The 12,868-nt window shown below is 43.4% G+C and overlaps 1 protein-coding gene across 1 annotated transcript in view; it reads left to right on the forward strand.

The window, feature by feature from the left end:
• The window catches only part of MCF2L2 (MCF.2 cell line derived transforming sequence-like 2), a 216,995-nt gene that overhangs the window by 31,606 nt on the left and 172,521 nt on the right, over window positions 1–12,868 (forward strand). The window contains exon 2 of the mRNA XM_088131892.1: window positions 12,564–12,647. Coding sequence (XP_087988018.1) covers window positions 12,564–12,647 — 84 coding nt within the window. The remainder of the gene's footprint in view (window positions 1–12,563; window positions 12,648–12,868) is intronic.

Raw genomic sequence — 12,868 nt, forward strand, 5'->3', positions numbered from 1 at the left:
AACTCCACAGGAAGGCTAAAAGTACTTAAGATTGGCTATCATAACACAATTGTGCAAGTCTGATTGTGCTTTACTTCCTCCTCCTCTTTATGCACCAGGGAATTAGGGAGGCATCTCTCTGAGCCACTTCCAAATGTTGTCTCCTAGTTCTGGACTTAACAAATGCTTCAGCCCCTTTTGCCTAGACAGTGGTTCCTACATATCTCCATCAAGGTCATCTTCCTTACTCTCTACAGATTTAGAGGAGTTGTAGTCAAGTAAAGTTAGAGTCACTTTCTGTGAGATGGGCGGCTATATAAATACAATAAATAAAATAAATAAATAAAAGATAATGGCACCTAGCTGATCTTGGAAACCTAAGCGGGTTGGGCCCGGTTAGAACCTGGTGGGAGACCCCCAGAAAAATCCTAGGGAATGTAAAGTAGTTCAGGAAGTTAAAACAACAACACAACAACAGCTCAGAAGAAGACGATGGCACACCCCTTCCATATAAAGTTCCTTCAAGTCATGCTCACATCCCACTGATTTTATGGTCAAATACATGAACTTTTCTTGGCAGCAATATGGAAAGAGGTTTCCACTGCCGCCACCTCTTGATGCTCTTCTGACTTTCCAGTCTAGCCCTACATTAAACTGTTCCAAATTTTAGTTGGAAGAGCTTATTTTTCTCTCCTTCTCTCCCTGTACAGAGGAGTTAGGAATGGAAGCACTGGGTTGGTGGCTAAGTGCGTAAACCCCAGATCCAGATTAAACGTTACGTGCAGAGGATTTGCTTTGTGATTTAAGTGAAATCCCATCACTGGATTAGCTGATGTCCATGTATACAAACTAGGTCATCTTTCCTTACCACTTTTTTCCACTCCAAGCTCTGCAGAGAAGGTGTCCTTGTAACCCGGCTTCATCTGCAAAAAAAAATAACATCCAGATTCACCTGCAAGAAGCAGGCAGGCTGTTTTCTCACAAGCAGGCAACCACCATAGCCATTCCTCAGCCCTGGTTGCCCCTCTTGGGCTGAGTTCCCACAATGCACTCTTCTGGAATGGCGTGGTCTTCCATTCCGCCAAGCCATCATGTCAAGCCAGATTAGGATTTATTTCTTTGGATACAGCATGTTGTACAAAGGGAGCAATGGTGCTTTGTTAACTTAGGTGCAAGATGTGTGAATAGTTTATAGGATGCCTTGGGTTCCTATGGTTTGGGGGAATGTGCAGGGTGGATCAAAAAAGTCAATATGGCAACCTGGACCATGTGGTCAAAGCCCCACCTTTTTATGTGCATCCCATAATGTAGAACAGAGGCAGGGCTTCAATCATGCAGTGTGACCACCAGCTTGCTTTTTCTGGTACACACACAGATGCATTCAGTGGACGCTAGTCCCTGGGTTGCCAGAATTCTTCAGCCACCTGAGTTTGATATAATTTTATTTTCTTCCAGTGGGGGAAAATTACATTTAAATGAAAAGCCAACTGGCTGTAAAGCAAATTCGGAGCCTCTATAGTGGTTTCTATTTTCAAGAATGCTTTAGGGCCCTGTATGCATTTTTGGAAACTTAAAAATTGTACGTCAGCAGCCCTGGAGCTTGCTTGGAGGAGCAGGAGGAAGCAAGCTCATCAGTTTGTTTTAGGTCAGATGGATGGTTTGTGATGAGCCATGCCCATTAAGGCTGCTATTCTGGGAAGGTGCAACCCTGCCCTCCCAGGGCAGCCATTTGTAAAAATACCCAAGAGATGCTCTCAAAACTCCAAATGCAGTGGGCCCCAAATGGTTAGCTATCTCTGGTTTAACCCTTCTGCAGCGCATCGTTTAGTGCAGCTGCGTCTGCATGCTAGAATGTCTAACAACCCTGGGAACGTGGAAGAGGGAGCAGGACCGTTACAAGAAAGATGCCTGAGCCCAGGGCAGGGGAGAAACGTGAGCGAGGTCCAAAGTAACTCTGCCTTAATTACGCTAGGTATAAGTTGATCTTCATGGAGAAAGTCTGTCTATGTGGTCACTAAGAGTCAGCAACAACTTGACTGACATAATCAGTCAATGAATCAATAAGTTGATCTGGAGAACTGCTTTGACAGGCTTTCAATCTTCTGCTACCTTCTTTTGCTAGCAATAAACATCTTCCCAGAAATGCAAATGGTTCTTGTTCCCTTAACAATCTGAGACTTGTAAAGTGTAACTTTTGGTGATTTGCTTTGATTTGTGGCTTGTTTCTATGACTGTGAAGAGTTAGGGGAGAGCATGAAATGGCCCTAGAGGGTAAGATAAATTCCCCCTTTAGAGTTCTCATTGGGATGACAGATTCACATGGCTGTGAAGAAGAGAATTTCTGTGCTGCTGTGACGACAGTTGTCAAAAGACCAGGATGATTAAATTGTTAGATACAGAAGGCTAGGTCTGGATGGCAAGAAAGCGGGCAGTTTATGGGGCCACTGGGTGGGGCTGGGGTTGCAGGAGCAGCTTCCAGAACCTGTAGTCTAAATATATTACAACCGCAGTTCCTCGAAATCCCAGAATTGCTGGATTAAATTTATAACCTAGCTCAGTGGAAGTGGTTTGAATTTGGTTTTCAGGTTGCAGTGCAGATGCATAAACTCAGATTGGGTCAACTCATGATTGTTGTGCAGATGTGGTCAACTGTGGAGCAAGGGAGAGGTTCAGAAGTCAGGTTAAGCACTTGGAGCTATCCCAGGCTTTTCAAGCAGACCTTCAAAGCTCCACTCTGAAAAATTAGCAATAAGAGTTCTAAATTAAGGGCAGCTTTGCCACGTTTGGATGAAATACAAACATTGGCCAGGTTCACACAACAAACTAAGCTGTAAATCTGGATTTATGAAAGACAGTTGCTGTATTTATATAACACGCCACGCCTAAAGAAATAAACCTTAAGGTGGTTGTTGTGAACCACAAATTACCCAAGCCCATTTTAGCCCAATGTTATATATTGCCTGACTCTGCTCAGAATCATCTAAAGAGCCAGGAGTATGGGAATTGAATACTTAGCTCCATAATCTTACCCTATTACAACAGGTGGCAGCATCTACTGACCTTGGGTGATTTTAGAAAAGCTAGGCAGAATCTAGTTAGCATTGGGATAGGAGACCACCAGGAAACCCAACTGGGAAGCTGAAAACATCCTGGGAGAAAGCAGTGAAAAACCACTTTTGTATTGCTGCTAAGAAACTACATCGATATGTCCATGGGGTTACCAGCAGCTGGGCTTCAGTCAAGGGAGACTTGACTGATACAATTTTGTACTGGTACAGATTACCAACCAAGTAGAATTTTACAGACTTGAACCTTACCAGTTGATTTATCACTCAGATTGGTGGAGTGTTTACATGCCTGTGTTTCAGAGTGCCTCTCCCAAAAGGGCAAACTGGGAGTGAATGGGAAAAAAATTAAGTGAAAATTGTGTTCAACTTGGTTATAAAGCAGAGCACTGAAACCCTCAGCAATACAATCTTCCCCCAAAGAATTAAGTGGCCTTACTGTGAGTGTTGCATGAATCAAACGGAAGGAAAGTGTAACTGCTGCTTCTTAACAGAAGCCAGAATTACTGTTAAACTAATTAAATATCATTAAACTATTGATGGATTGATTATGTGCCATCAAGTTGGTGTTGACTCTTAGCGGCCACATAAATAGATTTAACCCAGAACCATCTGTTCCCAACCTGGTCCTTACATGTCAGTAAATCTGGTTTTGCAGCCACAAAGTATGCAACTGATAAGAACCAACAGGAAGAGCTTGCTTTTCTGATGGGTGCACCTATAAGATTACTTTACTTTAATCGCAGGGTGGGTGCAGAGTTCTTGTAGCACTAAAGTGTGATGGCAGTAGATCGCTTTGGCTTTTACTGATGCAATGCATTGGAGCCCAGGATCTGGCATTCTGGGGGACCTTGCCCTCTTTCTGCCAAAAATAATCACATTTCTCTATTTTTAGCATCTGCCATCATGCAAGACATTTCCTAATTTTGAGCTTTTTTGCTGATGCTGCTGATGATTTATAGTTACTGTGATGTTTTATTATTATTTTTAAAGATGTTTCTTTTTATTCTTTCAATGGATATAGTTGCATTGAACCCCTTGGGGCAGAAAAGCATATCCCTGATTTGCAGCTCTGTCCAATTTTACTGCAGATTCAGCAGCTTTTCTGAAACCCAGGAAATAACTTGCTTATCAATAAAAGAAGGTGTTGTAAATGCAGGCGGGAATATGGTATTTTTAAAGGATTGCACCAAGGCGTACAAATTGAGTCACCTTCCATGGTTCTTCCTCTCTAGCTTCCCCAAGGGTTCCATTAATTCCTGAATACATTACAATAATCCATCTTGTGGAAGATGACATCCGTGTTAAATGACCCAGTTTTTCGCTGGCGTCGTAGGGTGAGTGGGATAGTAGGACACTTCAGAGAAAAAGTGCAAAATGTATTACATGTCGGAAGGGAAACCCAGTGCTTTAAATATGCAGTGATGCTTGCAAGCATCTTCTTTAGCTATCATCACAGAATTACTAAGTGAGCGTTGCATGGAGAGACTTACGCTGTTTGCTCCAAGGTCCTTTACGCAAAGGTGGAAAAATGTAACACATTTTGAAGGAGCAGCAAAGGCTAGAATCTTCATTCTGTGCGTTTTTTTTTCCTCCCTTGAATTTCGGGGAGAAATGTTGGTGTCTTTTTTTTTAAACTGTTTAGCTGTCACACTTCCCCAGATGGTTCTTCAAGCTTGAAGGCTAGTAGGCAAGAACACTGTTCTTTGATGAGCTCCTTTATTATTACAGATGCAAGAAAATCCAGAAGGGTGCAGAAAACTGCTGAGTAAGCCTCAAGCAGAGGCATCCCCAGAGGATTGGAGACGTTTGTCAAAATAACAAAAGCTTCATCAAACTGTCGCAACACAGTTCGGCCCATTTTGATTGTGTGTGCGATGTCACGGCATGAATATAAACAAGGCAGGGCTTGCATCACACTGTTGCAATGCTGTTTTTGTCATTTGCCCCCCTCACTGACACTACCCCTGACGCCTCTGGCATCAAGCCATATGTAGAGCGGTCCCTAGATTCAAATATGTTTTTTTCCCCTCCACTGAGAACCTGTTATTTGCAAGAGGTAGTTAACCTTTAAACATTGTTTTTGTAGCAGACCTCTCTCCTCTCTGCCTCTTTGCAATGAACTTTGTCATGCTGTACAGCGGTGTTTCTCAGCCTCAGCAACTTTAAGATGGGTGGACTTCAACTCCCAGAATTCCCTAGCCAGGTTGACAAACATGGCGATAGAGGAACACAGAGATGACCTTGGAGAAGATATGCAGAGACCCTTCTCAAAACATGAACTCAGTCTGGGAAAACAAGACAGTGTGAGAAAGAACCCCAAGATAGCCCCACTTGGACTTTCTTTAGTATAAAAAAGAGGGAAGGGGAAATGCTGTCAGGCTGCCATATAGCCTCTATTTATTAAGTAGAGTTCTAATATGACTTGTGGTGTCCATTCCCTAACCTGGCCTCCTTTGAAGGGCTGACATAGGCCTTTCCAAACGGTGAGAAAATGCACTGTTAAGTTCCAGCTGCCTAGGTTGACCAAAAGAAACTTGGCAGCCCACCTCCACTTTACAGCAAGCAGAGATTCCTTGCATCACCCAGTATACAATCCAGAACAGACACTGAGGGGATTCGGTGAGGTTGGTGGGTTTGTCACCAGACCAAAGAGTATCAGTTACTCCAGGGAATGTGCTGAATAGGAAGAAACTATCACAGGGCAGGAAAGACAAAGTTCTCCTGCCTAAGGAAAAAAATCCAGGTTTCCTGGTGTGGTATTCATAGGGGGAAAAAAATAGTTGGAAAGGAAGCAGAGAGAGGGCAGCGTGTATAGCTGCTCTCTCACTCATCTTGCAAAGAGTCAACCCTGATGAAACCCGTCTGCCCAGAGAATGCATTTCAGGCCCTGTAACCAAGGGCTGCACTTCAAAGTTTTGGGAGGGCAAAGGCTGCAGAGGGTGGAGCGAAATGAAGCCAATTAGTGGAGCTGTATCATGCACCTGGATGAGGCCAGTACAGGTGGTCCTCATTTAATGACCACTTGTTCAGTGACTGTTTGAACTTATGACAATGCTGAACAAGTGGTAGTTACAACCAGTCCTTGTACTTATGGCCATAGCAGCGTCCTTGCGGTCACGTGATCGCCATTTGCAACCTTCCCTGCTGGCTTCGCACAAGTAAAGTCAACTGGGAAGCTGGCAAGAAGTCACAAGTCACGGTCATGTGAGGTCTTTGCTTAATGACCCGTGCGGACCTCACTTAACAGCAGCAACTGGGACTACTGAAACTGCCATCACTAAGCGGTGTGGTCACATGGTTTTTCGACTTATAACCACATCGCATAATGATGGACTTTCTGGTCCCAATTAGCATTGTTAAGTGAGGACTACCTGTATTTTCCTGGGATTTGGAAGGCAAATTAGGGGACTCCCTTGTTATTTTCTTTTTTTAAAGTATGTTAAGGTTATTTTAGGGTGCATATTTTCTGGTTCATACTGCAGGGAACCATGGTGCCTGTGTCCAGCCAACGTGGTTGGGGAGGGTTTGTTCCAAAAACAGAAAGCAGGCCTTAATTCCTTGCTCCCCAACATCTGTCTTTTAGGGGACAGATTTGTTTAGTGTCGGAACTGCTGTGTACCTATTGAAGTGTTCAAACTTACATTATGTGTAATGCAAGTATTACACAAATCAAGTCAGCCTTTATGGAACTCCAACCAAAGGAAAGAAATTTAGGTAAGGTTGCATCTTCGATTCTGGCTCAGAATTTGTGAATAGCAGCATGCCCAATACAGCTGAATGTCTCGAACTGATTTTACTTTTCACATGTGTGTGCAAGAGTTGAGAGCGAACCCACTTCCAAATGACTGTAAACTTTATTCTGCACGTAAAATAAACATAAAAAACAATAGGTAAACGTATATAGAAACATAAACCTGCAAATATAAAACTAAACATCTAACTTAAAAAACATATAGTCCACTTCCGCCCTTCACTTTCCTCACAGATCCATTAACCATTTCTTATTCTTTTATACCGTTGTAATTACTATTTCAATCTTCTGTTATCTCCCCTTCACCCCTTATTTAGTCGATAAAACCCTTGATCATCGAGCTGTTTTTCTCTACTTTTATAATATAATCCATAAACAGACTCTAGTCTTTAATAAAAGCCTCTGTAGATTTCTGGCTCATTAGACGTGTCATTTTTGCCACCTCCGCCAAATCCATAACTTTAAATTTCCGATCTTCAGTATCTGGAGCTTCTCTATTTTTCCATTTCTTATATAATCATCTTGCCACAGTGATCATGTACAACAATAAGACACGTGCTTTTTCCTCAGTTCTTCTTCCATAAACCCTAATTCTGGTTTGATCTGAAAAGAGATTCCTATTTTCACCAATGTCCAAAGTTATTTGTAAGTCCATGAAGCTGCTATAACTGTTAACCCGTGGCTGTGTGTGGTTCCCAGTGCTCCCTTTGTGGTCCTCGGCACTGTGAAAGAGCACCATTGAAATTTGCTGGCAAAATGGCTGAAAGGTGAATGAGGAAACTCGTTCTTGCTTGTTGAATGTTTGCTTGTTCCAAATTAAGAATAGGAGTGAGAATAAAAGGCATCTGGGGGGCTCCCCTTTCCATCTTTAAAACTTCTTAACCCCCCCCACCTCCAAATGGTCAGAAATAACCATTTTCCTGTGGATTTCAGCCCCTTTAAACTTGGAAAGAAATTAAGGAATGAGGCCCAGAACTCTGTCTAAGAGTGTGATCGTTTTCTGAAAGCAGAACAGGAAGGGATGAAATTTGATATGAGGACAGAAGGTGGCTGAAAGAAGACTGAGTTTGAAAATGTGCTGGATCTGGTTGGGGGCTATGGGAGAAAAAAAAATCCTGAAAAAAAAAAAGAAAAAAAGGGAAAACAGCTGGGCTGTGCCTCAGAATGTTGGGGCTTGCTCCATTCTAAGCCCTCCTCCCGCCTCCCTCTTGGTCACATGATCCAAAGTGGAGCATACGCAGCTCACCTTGGCCTTCCCTGTACACACATGGCTATAAATACCGATGCAACATGGTACTTTCATCACACAGGAGAAAATACAGATGCCTCCTATGAAAAGGTTGGAAAGAATTCCACAGGCCATGCTCAGCATGCTTTCCCTACCATGTTTGAGAGAGGGAATGGGAGCAAACCAATTCCAAGTCCTCTTTGCTGTCCAGAGGCTTCCCACTCCCAAGTCCTCTCCCAAAATAATTTGGCTTTACTCTTCCTGTGGATGTTACAGCATGACCTGACAACCTCCGATGGCCCTTTGGGGGCTCAGAAGGCTGAACTGCACCCCCTGCCCTGTCATCACTGCCCACCTCTATACTAGGTAAGCCTTCTTTCCTATCAAATTTGCTTGAAGGAAAGGCCAGCTCCATCTCTCAGCTTTGCTCATGTACCAAATCTTATTTTATTTCCTTTACTTTATGGCAACGGCTGGCCAACCCAATTACCTCATTCTCAGTTCTGTTCCCACAACATTCTTCTGGCGAGAGAAAGAGCTTCAAATTCTGAGAGTAATGTATTTTTAGTGACATCCGAATATACAATAAATGTAAGTGGGGAGAAATAACACACACACATATACACACACACACATTTCAAGCCAGTTTCCTCTTTCAAGGTCTGTTAAGTATTACTGTAGTGATGCAATGTCTTCTTAAGTTTTCCAGTCTTTAGAGGGCAGTTTTTTTACAATGTAGTGTCTGCTTCTTAATGAGCTTAGAAATTCCTATGGGATGGACAAGCCATTGGAATGTCAAGGCAGACCAGTATGTTTGATCTCAGCTTTTTCAGGTCTTGGTTCAATATCCCCAGTGTAATTCGTTTGGGATCTGTCTGATGCAAGTGAAAAATGAATGGATTGTGTTTTTTTCAAATAAGTCTGGGTGGTTAGATTTTTCCTTGAATGTTTTTAAGTCATAAGCTGCCCATACTCAAACCTAATAAATGGGGACTATCTTTTAAAAGCTTTTTAAAGCTTTCTCTGCAATTTAAAAAAAAAAAAGATGCCTAAAGTCAAGAGGGCAAACAATGAAAGCAGCATTGTGCTGATGCGATACAAGCTCTGCCTTTTGTGTACACGTGTCACAATATCACATGTGTGTCTGAAAGGGGGAGAGTTTGCATCATAAAAGCCAGCACAATGCTGCTTTCATGAAAGCAGTGGATCCTGCAGACACTTCTGCTTCAGCCTTTTCCCTGATCTGGTGGATTTCTCCCTGGAGGGTGTGAACGCTGTTGGAATTGCAACTGTGGGATGGCCAGACCTAAAGTCAGTTGAACAGTACTGCGATTCCTTCTCTTCCTCTAGGACAGTGTTGTCCAAACTTGGCCACTTTAAGATGAGTGGACTTGTTTGGACAACACTGCTCTAGAACCACCCTGTTCTCTTCCGTATCATTTTGAAAGCAACCAGAAAGAAATTGCTAAAGAGGAAAGGTCTAACTTAAACTGGTTATTTGCAACAATCTTTTAAAATTAAGCCAGAGTGTTGCAATTCAGTTAGCTCAGGGTCATTGGTGGGGGGGGTCAAAAAAGTCAAGATGGCAGCTGCAACCATATAGCAAAGCCCTACCCCTTTTTAAAAGTGTGTAACAAAGAGGCAATGCTTTGATTGTGTGGTTATGGCTGCCATCTTGACCTTTTTGACCACCTGGGTCATGGAACCTCTGCCTATGCTCATTTTCCCAGCTACCCACAGATGTCCCCCACACTGAAATTCACAGATGGGGGACCTGCTTTCATTCTGTTGCTAAATCTTAAGCCCAGATTCACAAAACACAATTCTGATGTTCCACATTCAAAACGGTATGCGCAAGCCGTAAATCAGATTATGGTCTGGTGGCCTGATCCACAGCACGTGGGTCCCCACAATCTCAGAGCCACAACCTTTGCAACCCCATTGGGTGGTTGTGCAAAGCTGCCCCATTGCCAGCTGTTTGTGCAGCAAAACATTTTGGTGGAAAGCAGCGGGGAAATCAGCTTGTGCCAGGCAAGGAGTCAGATGAAAAACAAGAATTATTTCAGCATCTGTAATATCACTTCATTCCCAGTGAGAGGATGTTTCCCTTTTGAGTCATTTTAGGTTGTGTCAAGATACCCCTTTTATTTATTTGTAGTGTTTATACAATCAGCTTTTATATAAAATCAACATAGATGGCAATGCATATATATTTGGTGATCAGAGCCATTGAAAACACAGGAATGAGCAGGTGGGACAAATGAATGCTAAAGTGAGAGCCCTTTGAAGATCAGATGCTGCTTGGGAGGCTGCTTGCCTGGTGAATTTAACCCTTTGCAGGACTTCTGTCCTTATCCAATTACCTCTTTCCCTACCTCCTTTCCCTTTTGTTCCCCCCCCCCCCGCTTTTCTTTTTCCTTCCCACTGCAGCTTCCTTTTTCTCTTGCCTCGCCTCACTCCTGTGTTTTTCTTCTTTTGGTTTTTCTCCTAGGACAGTGTGTGCATGTGTGTACACAGTGTGTGACTCATACATTGAATGGGGAAGAGGACATTTCAAGACTTGTTTCATCTGGCAGCCCAAACTTAACAATATCCAAGATTTTTGTCTGCATTTTTACTTTTTTCCTGCCTACTCTTCCTTGGGGGGGGGGGAGTGTTTGTCACCTTATATTCAAGGTCTCTACTGAGTAAATACTGTATGGTATTAGACTTGAAGCCTCTCCCCAATGCAAATATCTGATTAATCTATCGATCTGCTCTTACGACAAGACAAACGGCTTGCTGTTGTTATTTTATTTGTATTACTGTTGTTTTAAATCATTGTTAGCTATCCAGAGTCATGTGCTGAAATGAGAGGCCAAATGTTTTAAATAAATAAGCAAGTAAGCACTGTAGAAAGGCCAAGGATTTAAAGTCACCTCTCCCCATTGCCACATTAATCAAAGTTAAAACCTCTCCTCTCCAAAAGCTACCTTGTCCATCATTCTGTGTTCAAGATATTTCTGGGAAGCTCTCAATTAAGTCATGACATTAATTGCACCCTCCCTCCTCGCTTCCCAGCATTGGGCTTCTAATCTGGTGCTAACAATTATTTGCTATGATAGTTCAATTTTAATAGATATGCTTAGTAGATAGTCTCCCACAGAATTGGTTTCTAGCACTTCCTGTACACGTCCGTAGAAGCAACAAGGTTGAAGAAGCTTTCTTTCAGGATGATTTTTCAACTTCCTGTTAGATCTCATAAAATACAGGTAGTCCTTGCCTAACGACCACACTTGGGACTGGAACTTCTGTTGCTAAGCAGTGCGGTCGTTAGGCAAAACATCATGTGATCACATCGCTTAGCGATTGCAATCCTGGCCGTCCCGTTAAGTGAATGCCCCAGTCGTTAGGTGAGGCAACTTCCTGCCAGTTTCCCACAATCAGGTCAGTGGGGAAGTCAGCAGGAAGTTGCAAGCCCCAGGTGCTGCCGGATGGGAGAGGGAGCAAGGGGGTGCATGGGTGTGTGTGGGGGGGTCAGGTTGGGTGTGCAGAGGTGCAGTGTGGATTGAGTGTGAGGGCCTCAGAACCACTTGGATTTTAAGCCCCAGAGTGGAGAGGCTTCTGAAATCCTCCATGGTGAAAATCCTCCATGGCTGAAAATCCTGCTTGGATTTTGGGCGGGGCGTTTAGCACTTGGAGCTTTGGAGGCTGCCTGAGAATGCCCTGCTTGCTTTGCCCGTGCCGAAATCCTGCAGAAACGAGAGGGAGTCCTCTCAACAGGTGGCAGGGAAGATTGCAAATGGCGATCACATGATTGCAGGATGCTTGACAACTGGTTGTAAGGGCAAACCAACTGCCAAAGGCCCAGATCGTTGTAACTTCGGGCACAGGTCGTCTCTTCATTCAGCACCGTCATAACTTCAAACACTCGCTGAACAAATGGTCATTAAGTGAGGACTACCTGTATATCCGTTGTTTGCATCTCTTCACTTCAGCAGCTATATGGGTGGAGTGGGGTGAATTTTCTCACGCCCTACAAATCCTAGAACCTTTGGAGTAGGGAGCAGGGATGAGCCCCAGAAGATGCCCAACAGAAGAACAATCATAACATTTTCATACATTTCTGAAAAACAGCATATCTATTACGTGGATGAGGTCAAGCAAGCAGTTACTCAACCACAGTCAGGGCTGTTTCACAGGACTGGGATAAAACTTGCTTTATCTTATAGTAATGAGCCACAGTTGTTTCATGCTGGAAAACCACCACCACCCCCTCCGGCACTAGTGAGGTTTGATATATGATTTGTCCTGCACAACACAAAGGCAGCACGTACAGTAACAAGAGAGAAGATGCAGTTCTTTTGTCAATAAGATTCTGTGTGCATGGGTGGGGTGGGGATGGGGGGGTGGAAATCATATTACGAAGCCAGAGGCGAGCCAGCATTCATGGCCAAAACTGCACACAAACCAGGACTCTGTGTCTGAGTATCTCCCTTGTATGGATGAGTTGGGGTGTAATCCCTCCCGCTTCTCTCTCCCTTTCCTTCCTGTACAGATGAAATCATGCAACAGGAGATCAGGCCTGTCACGGCAGTGGATATCATTGAACAACTTCACCGACAGTTTGCTATTTTGTCAGGTAAGATCTGGGTTTTGCTTGAACGACCTTGATATTTCACACCTCCTTTTGCAAATTACGGGCTATCGCTACAGGTTTCCCACCCCATTCTGAATGAATCTCCTGAACAGTTAGTTATGGCCGTGTGCTTTCAACAGACTTCCCGATTTCCCAATAAAAGTTTTGAAAGCATTCTTCCACCTCTAAGTTTGGATCCATCTCTCTGAAAGCTGCTCAAGAAC

This window comes from Python bivittatus, unplaced genomic scaffold (genome assembly GCF_059951505.1).
Source record: "Python bivittatus isolate LINGU-HERP-01145 unplaced genomic scaffold, Pbiv_v1 ctg000980_np1212, whole genome shotgun sequence".
NCBI classification, from domain to species: Eukaryota; Metazoa; Chordata; class Lepidosauria; order Squamata; family Pythonidae; genus Python; species Python bivittatus.